At 36.3% G+C, this 9,432-nt stretch overlaps 1 protein-coding gene across 1 annotated transcript; it reads right to left on the bottom strand.

The window, feature by feature from the left end:
• Positions 1-8,589: 8,589 nt before the first annotated feature.
• Positions 8,590-9,143, bottom strand: LOC149827003 (uncharacterized). Its single transcript, XM_090019105.1, has 2 exons — positions 8,922-9,143; positions 8,590-8,795 (listed from the first exon to the last, which is right to left on the bottom strand). Exons 1-2 carry the CDS (start codon positions 9,087-9,089, stop codon positions 8,748-8,750), a joined length of 216 nt encoding a protein of 71 aa, XP_089875231.1. The 5' UTR covers positions 9,090-9,143; the 3' UTR covers positions 8,590-8,747.
• Positions 9,144-9,432: the final 289 nt, after the last annotated feature.

Below are 9,432 nucleotides of genomic sequence, written 5' to 3'. Positions count from 1 at the left end.
GAGACTTTTTGTTGCTTCTTACATCTCCAGGCAATTAAAGAATCTCTTAAAAAGACACAAAAACCAGTAGTTGAGATTCTATCATTAGGGTTACCGCTCCAATCAACATCAGTATAAGCAAGTAGATCTAATGCATGGTTTTAAAACTCGCCGAGTCAACTCGTTGACTCGGTTGACTTGGCTCGGCTCGGCTCGACCCTCCAACGAGTCAACCCGGCAAGGCAAACTCGACTTGCCAAGACTCGAGCCTAACTCGGCCTGACTAGGGCGAGTTCTGGGATGTTTGAAATTTGATTTTTTATTTGAGTTGAAACAAACATGGGATGAAGTATGGTTGTTACAGACAGAACATATGTTTTGTCTGTTATGTTCTAATGGTCTGTCCAATCTTGGACAAGCAATCAAACAGAACCTTAGGGTCTCTTGTGAGTGTGTCCTTAGTGATCCTTGTGTTGGCTGATTTGGTGGACTGATGTGCTCATTGGATTTGTGGTATGTGTGCTCTTGGATCTTCCCTGTGTGTGTGTTAACTTCGTAACAGGTACTAGGTATCACTATTATAGCATAATCAACTATAATATTCATCATGTATTATCAGAAGCATAAAATTAAGGAACTAAGTATATGTTGGAAACTGGTAATTGGCCTTGTGGTAGCCAGTAGCTAGAAGTCACTCAAGAGAGGATTCGTAATGTTTCCATAAATTTCTACCAATAAGACAAATGTCAACAGAGCTTCACATAAGTTCTTGATTGCTTGACAATGCACGAAACCATCACAACAACAACAACAACAACTACTACGCCTTCATCCCAAAATAATTGGGGTCGGCGATATGAACCAAAAAAGAAAATCATTCTGGGTCTTCCACATGAATCCTTCTCCTCCAATCATTTCTATCCAAGGCCATGTCCTTGGTGAGGTTCAAAGCATTCATATCCTTTCCTATCACCTCCATCCATGTCTTCCTAGGCCTACCCCGACCTCTTTTAACTAATATATTTTCCCATTTCTCCATCCTTCTAACTGGAGCATCATTAGGCCTTCGCCGAATATGTCCAAACCACCGTAAACGATTCTCTCTCATCTTATTTTCAATGGGTGCAACGCCTACCTTCTTACGTATCTCCTCGTTCCGAATCTTATCTTTTATTGTATTTCCACACATCCATCTCAGCATACGCATCTCAGCTACACTCATTTTTTGAATATGATGTCTCTTGGCAGCCCAACATTCCGTACCATATAGTAAAGCAGGCCTAATAGTCGTCCTATAAAACTTTCCCTTCAACCGCAATGGCATTCTAGGATCGCACAACACTCCAGTTGCACTTTTCCATTTCATCCACCCAACCTTTATCCTATGATTTACATCTCCATTAATTTCTCCATACTTTTGAATGATAGATCCCAAATATTTGAAACAATCATCCACCGGTATTTCTTGCTCACCAAGCTTCACTACACTCTCATCATTACTTCGTTGCTTACTAAACCGACATTCCATGTATTCTGTCTTACTCTTACTCAACTTAAAACCTCTTGCTTCCAATGTTTGTCTCCATAATGCACGGAACCATCAAAATACAAAAATCCCGCTAATTCATAAAAAACAACATTAGGAGCCAGTGTTCATAGGGAAAAGAGTTTTAGCTCTATTTGGGAGTGAACAACAAGGATTTTATATGTTGCATCTCTTTCGAGAATTTTTGTCATGCCACTTAATTTCATATTTTTCAACTTACACCATAGTTATTCTTCAACTTACTCCATAGTCCTTTGTCTAAAAAAGAAATTTAAAGGCTATTTAGCAGGCTATCCTAGAGTTTTTTGCTACAGTATTAGTTGCTTTTAATGACCTTTGTTCACTTGTCAAGGATGTACATTTATATATGGTCACATGGACAACTAAAAGGACACATGGCATGCCATTGTTGTTCAATTTTTCATTAAGAATACTGTATAAGGGGGCATGACACAAGGGTAACTGGTAAGTTGGGAATATTCCTGTGAGATAGTCGGGCAGAGATCAACCTATTCATTTTTCATCGGGCAGAGATCAGCCTATGCATTTTTCAATGCTACTGCTCTCTATGAATGGTTTAACTAGAAAATGACAAACCCAGGAAGTAATACAAGCAAAAACCAAGCTAATTTAGTTGATGCCAATTGTTAACAGTTCAAAAGCAACCTAAGAAAGAGTCACATCTCTCTCCCAGTTTCAGTGATTACATGCCTTAACACAACCCAAGGATCTCTTGTTTACTGAAAAACATGGTTTGAGACAAATTATAAATTGTTTTTCTTTTAAAATCAAAAGTTAACAAAACCCGGTCTGAGTCACCGAGTTGACCCGCCGAGTCACGGGTTTTAAAACCTTGATCTAATGAGGAGGATGAAGATAAAAATAACCCTTTAGTGATAGTATATTTGATGTATTTGATGATCCGTAGTACGACATTCATATGCACGATCGTAGGAGCATGCTGAAACTGGTTAGTAGAGTGAACGACATGCGCGATATCTGGTCGGGTAATGGACAGATAAGTGAGAAAACCAATAAGTTGTCTGTAGGGTATGAGATCTTCTAGAAGAACGCCATCCTCTAGTTTTAACTTTGCATTGATCACTTCAGGAGTCTCCACCTTCTTGTCATCTAAAATTCCAGATTTAGTACATATATCTGCAACAAGCTTCATTTGAGAAAGTATATATCCTCGAATAGAATAAGCAACTTCAATTCCTAAGAAGTATCTTAAGAATCCTAAATCAGACATATCAAAGTTAGCTTTTAACATATTTTTAACATTACAAATACCAACTTTATCAATCATATCATTGACATAAAGTAAAAGAACAATAATACTAGTTCCTGCACTTTTCACAAAGAGAGCAATATTAGTATAACATCAACGAAACCCAGTTTAATCATGACATCAGTAAATCTATCGTACCAAGCCTTGGGAGCATGCTTAAGACCATATAATGCTTTTAAGAGTTTGACCTTGTCCAATGTTAAACCTTGTCAGAGGATCCATATATACTTCTTTGTTTAGTTTTTTATTAATAAAAACATTTTTAACATATAATTGATATATTGGCCATTTTTTAGTTGATGTTACAGCTATCAAGGTTCTAACACTAGTCATTCTTACTACGGGTGCAAAAGTTTCTTCATAATCAATACCATATTCTTGTAAATATTCTTTAGCTATTAATCAGGCTTTAGATCGTTCTAAAGAAGCATCACTTTTAGTTTAGACTTTAAAAACCCACCGGCATCCAATAAGTTTTTTATTCAGAAGAAGTTTGACTATTTCCCAAGTGTTAGCTTTCTTGAGAGCATCTAGTTCAATTTTCATGGCTTCAATCCAATGTGGTATATTTTTTGCTTGATTATAATATGTCGGCTCATGATATGAGTGTAAAGCTATTAGACAAACCTTATAATTAGATGTAAGTGATTCATATGACACAAATCTATTTGATAAAATGGATTCTCTGGTAGATCGCCTAAGAGAGGTTTCTTTAATAGATGCATTATCTTAAGAAAAATTTTCTAAAGCACTAATAGGTCTATCTTGTTCTCGTCGGGTATAAACTTGGAGATTGTTATCAACAATGTCATCACTACTTGGTGATGTTTCAATATTAGATACTTCATGATGTGTATCATTTATTACTTCAAAATGATTCAAGGAATCATCACACATATCTTTCATTGGATAAAAATTATATAAGAACATATAGTCAATTTCATCTTTCTTGTCAAGATTTTCAAATCCATTTTCATCTTCTAAGAAGGTTACATCTTTTAAGACATAGAGTTTATCATTTTTGTAATCAAAGCATCTATATCCTTTTTTATTTTCACCATATCCAAGAAAAACACATTCAATTGCCTTTAGAGATAACTTATCTCTTTTATGCAAAAGAACAAAGCATTTGCACCAAAAAATACAAAGGTGATTGAAATTTAGCGTGATTTTAAAAAGTTTTTCAGAAGGAGAGATATTTTTTAAGTTTGAAGATGGCATACAATTTATTAAATAAGCAGAAGTTAAAACGGCTTCAACCCAATAGTTCTTAAGAATATTTTTAGAAATAAGCAATGTTCTAGTGGTTTCTATAATATGCTTATATTTTCTTTCCGCTAGCCCGTTTTGTTGTGGTGTTTTAGGGTAAGACCTTTGATGACAAATTTCATTTTGCTTTAAATATTCTTGAAATTCATTGGAAAGGTATTCTCCACCCGAATAGGATCTAAGAATGGATATGGTACTTTGAAATTGATTTTGAAATTTCATGCAAAAATCTTTATAGAAAAAAAAACTTATGATTTTAGATTAAGGAAATAAATCAATACATATCTAGTAAAATCATCAATGAATGTTACGTAATATGAATAATCACCTTTATATATCACGGGAGATGGACTCAAACATCCGAGTGCATCAATTCAAAAGGTCTTGAAGAGATGAAAGTTCTAGTTGGAAATGAGATAAACTTCATTTTTTCAAAAATGCAATCTTTGCAATTTATATCTATTTCTTTACAAAATTTGTTTCTTAAAGGAAAAAGATACATTTTTGAGTAACTTAGATGTCCAAGTCTTTTATGCCAAGTTTTAATGTTTTTTGTCTTGGACATAAGTACAAAAAGAATTTGTAGGAAGAGTCAAATGATCCATATAGTAGAGATCTCCCTTCCTATGGCCTTGCCCAATCCGCTTTCCGAACTAGAGATCTTGCACAAAGCATCTATTAGATGAGAAGATACACCACATCCATGGTCGGCAATTTGGGAAACCGAAAAAAGGCTTAGGTTTAATTTTTGAACTATTCTTACTTTTAGAATAAAAATTTTTGAGATTTTTTGAAATCTAGTGTTCCTATACTTTTAATTTTTAGAAAAGTTTCATCGGCCGTAGAAACACAAGATAATTTTGAATTAGTGCAAACATCGGTTAAAGCATTTTCATAAGGAGTCATATGAAAAGATACCTCAGAATCTAAGATCCAAGAATACAAACTGGGTGGTGATGTAGAGGCAATAGCGACACCCAATGTTGAGGAGGTAGCTTTGAGTATTTGTTATAGAGCCATAGATATTTGTCCAAGAGTTTCTTTAAGATGTCTGCACTTGCTTTCATCTTCTTTTATGGTTGATTCTTCGACGGAAGCAACCTTAGGCTTGAAGGTTCCACTTAATTTTGGGCAAGCAGGCTTAATATGACCCAACTCATAGCAATGATGGCAAACAATCATCTTTCTACCTTCATTATAGTTTCCTTGTTTTCTAAAGTGTGGTGGTTTGTATGTTTTAACATTATTGCTGGGTTTAAACATGGCAAAAACTTCATCTATACTTTTACTTATGCCAAGTCGAGTTTCTTCTTAAGTAATTTCGACAATGGTATCTTCTAAAAAAGGAAGAGTAGATTTATGTAGAAGAGAGGACCTTGTTCAAATTCGGGATGAAGCCTAAATAGAAATTGAAACAATCTTTCTTGTTCTATTTGTTTTTGTCTATGTCACATGGGTGCGGGTGCAGGTGCGATACGGGTGCGGCGCAATTTTAAAAATTTTGGACATGGGGACTCAGCTATATATACATATATAATATATCATGTGTGCATATATGTGGATATTGTACTCTAAAGTTTGGCACCAGCATGAGTGTTTTTATAAACTTTGCACATTGTACTTTTGCCCTTATAGAAAGGGGGGTCCGGGGGCTCCCCCGGCGCAGGTGGGGGTCCAGGGGGGGCCGTAGGGGGGCAGCGCCCCCCCGAATTTTTTTTTCTGGGGCTTATGTTTGAGACTCATGCTATATATATTTAAAAAATATATAAAAAGATCATTTTTTTTTGTTTTTTACCTTAAAAATAGATATTTTTAGACTCAGTCAACATTGACCTAGTCCAAAACAAAGACTGACTCGGCCTCGACTCGTTGACCAAGTCCGGCTCGGCGTTGTTCGAGTCCGAGCCGTGTCCGAAGCTGCACCCGTGTCGGGGCGTGTCGACTCGGGTAAGGTGCCTTCCTAGTTGAGTCCGTGTGATATAGGTTTTTGTTTAAGCTCTACATCTTTCATAGCCTCCCATTTAAGCTCTAAAAAAGCCAAGTCATCCCATAGAGAATTTAGAGCACTATAATAGTCTTGTATGCTCAAATCCCCTTGCTTAGTAGTTCTTACTTTTTCTTGCAAGATGTATGCCCTTGCAAGATCTTTTTTTGTATACATACCCTTTATAAAAAACCAAGCCTCATTGGCTTTTCGAAATTTAGCAATATTTGCACATACCTTGAAATCTACATTATTCATGAACCATGTAAAGATCTTTGCATGATTTCTCCCCCAATCCTCCACCTTTCTTTGGTGTTCTTAAATGGCTTTGAGGCGATCATCTCCCTCAAGAGCCTTCTCTCGACTTTCTTCCATCTTGGTGAGCTTTAATTGAGGTTCCAGAATAGAACCCATTACATAACCCCAAAGTTTTTTTCCTTTGAGGTTATTCTCCATTGTGGATGCCTACATCATATAGTTCTTTCCATTGAGCTTGAAGGATAGATCGATCTTTAATTCTATTGCGAATGAGATATGGATGGAAGATGGAAGAGTGACGTCACAACTTTAGCTCCAAGAACCGTATGACTTTGATATTATGTAATGAAGTATGCGAAAATGTATAACAAGAATACTTAATGAATTCACAAGGTCCAATAATGGACAAGCACTAACCCACAAAAGAGAATATAAAAATAGTCCACTAAGGGACAATACAAGAGGCCTTCAAAAAGGCTACACAAAAAAAAATATAGAAACTTTATTGAATGGGAGCTCAAAAAATATAGAAACTTTATTGAATAGGAGCTCAAAAAGCCATGTAATACAAGAGAGGGGAATCCCTTATTTATACAAAAAGAAAGGCATAAAGGGAGCCATTGGAGGCTCCCACATATTGTCATTGGGAGCCCCCAACAGTCATATTTATGACTGTTGGGGGTCCCAATGATTATATGTGGGACCCCCAATGCTTTGAATAAAAAGCATTTAAAAAAAAAAGATAAAAAAATCCTATTTAACAAAAATAGTTGTTTCTAAAATAATTATGTAAAATTACGAAATTACCCCTATCGGGTATTTCACACACACACACACACACATACACACACACACACACACACACACACACACACACACACACATATATATATATAATGTGAGTACATATATTTTAACAGATAAAAAGTTGAAGACCTATCTACACTTCTTTCAATTTAGAGGGAAAAATGTTTACCTTCATCATTCAAAGGAGGATAGGTATTTGTTTCTTTAAAGGAAACAAAGCAACTTATCTATTGATTATGCAACGATATTTGGTGAATGTTCAAAAGACAAGACTACAGTACTAGACTAGTCCTAAAAATTTATGAGAAAGAACACTTAAAAGATTACAGAAATAAAATACAATTTTAGATATTTGAGACAGAAGAATGCTGCACTATATCTCTGACTACCAATTGGGGGAGTTCTCCATGCACCTGCAGGCAAAAAATGCAGCTTCAGGAAGAGACTGAAAATAAAAAAGTCAAGAAACTTCTATAATGGCCAGCCAGATATGACAGAGCCACCATAACAGAACCTGCCTGGAATATATGATCACATTGCAGTATTTAGACTTGGAAACATATTTCCATTCCTTAATCGGTAGACAAACTATGCTAGATAGTGATTATCATGAGACAGAATCCCACTAGATGTGGCACATAATCTTTCCTGACCAGGAGTTATTATCTTAAGCCCATCCATAAAATGAAAGTCTCAGCAAGTTGGAAAATGTACTCATATCTTGGTGACTCGCCTACTTGGAAAGGTCTTTGTTTTAAGGATTACTGGTGTAGATTCATATTTGAATATCTGTACAGACGGCGTGTGCCTTAACTTGAAGCCACCTAGGCGCGTTTACTTAGGCATGAGCTTAAAGTTAATGTACGGAATGGAGCCCATGCCATTTGTTCATTGCCTCTTATTCTCCAAGTTGGTGGCTTATACTTTCCTTTACTGGCTTCCTTTCTACATCAGCTGGACAGGTAAGCTTTCTTGTTTCACCAATTGTTTAGTTTCTGTGTGAGAAAGCCCTTTCAATGTTTCATACAGAACATATTTACCATCTTCGTAAGAGATATCTATATCTTGTAGACCATGAGAAGACAACTTAGTTTACAGACCGAAACAAACTGTGCATTGTGTGAGTAACAAAGGGAAAAGTTTACCTTTCAAACCATTGTTAGGGTGTCATCTCCCTCGTCAAAAATGTACTACACGATAACCATCAAGTCATCACTCCTTGAAAAAAAGAACAACTCGATCTTTCATGAAACGGATTAGAGTTCAGTATTCATCAAGTCATCTAAACCCCAACTCATGAATATTTACAGTGCGTATAGGCACCCAACCACAAAAAAACACACATAAAACTTTTACTTAAACAAAAAAGTGGGATTTTCCCCCATTCAATTTTAGTCTAAACGCCTCGTTTCTCATCAAAATCATGGATTACCGACAATATATTTCACAGAATTAGCAAATGAAACCATCAAATTATAAAATCCCATCGTATTTCAACATCGAGAAATCCATATAAATCACAAAATAAGACCTCCAAAAAACACAATGGAGTCCAAATGTACCTCAAACCCCATCATTATTACATAGAAAAAACAGACTCCCCCAAACATTTCTCAGATGAACTTCCTGTAGGGCCTCTTCGCATCCTCATCTTGCATATGCTGAAAGAAGGCACCAGCAAACCGAAAACCACAAAAATAGATCAAAATTAAGAGAACCCAACAAAAAAAAAACGGAACAAGTCGAAAAAAAATGGAAGGAAGAGGAGATGGGGGGTGGAGTCCTACGAATTCCTTGACGATGCCTTTGTAGACGAGGATGGGTACGGCGATGCCGAAGATTCCGACGAGGGCAAGGTTCCGACGGGTCCACCGAAAGTTGTGCTCGAGATTCTCCCTCGCTGCGTTCCAATCCTCGATGTACTTGTTCTTGTTCACTTCCATCCCACCTGCCATCGTTCTTCGGATTCTCTCTCTCTCTCTCTCTCTGGCAACGCAAGCAGCTCCCTAATGGACGATCCCAATTTTTAGAGAAATTTGGGGGAACTTCTACTTACGGGGCAACCTTTTGTCGTTAATTCAAAACAATACTTCAAGTTTTCGAATTTTCTGATTTAAGTTAAAGGTTTTCTAAGAACTGTTGGAGAGCTTAGATTTTAGAGCCGGGTGACTTGTTTTCAGCTCATAAAAAGGAATTATTGAATTCATGAAATGGGATTGGCTAACCGAACATAAATAATAAGTGCTGACCTGACTTAGCTCATGTAGTCTCGTCAAATAGTAACAAATATTTTGCATA

The sequence above is a fragment of the Nuphar pumila genome, chromosome 10, assembly GCF_984573655.1.
Source record: "Nuphar pumila chromosome 10, dmNupPumi1.hap1.1, whole genome shotgun sequence".
NCBI classification, from domain to species: Eukaryota; Viridiplantae; Streptophyta; class Magnoliopsida; order Nymphaeales; family Nymphaeaceae; genus Nuphar; species Nuphar pumila.
Note: the sequence above shows the minus strand (reverse complement) of the source record. Positions and strands in the feature narration are given on the sequence as shown.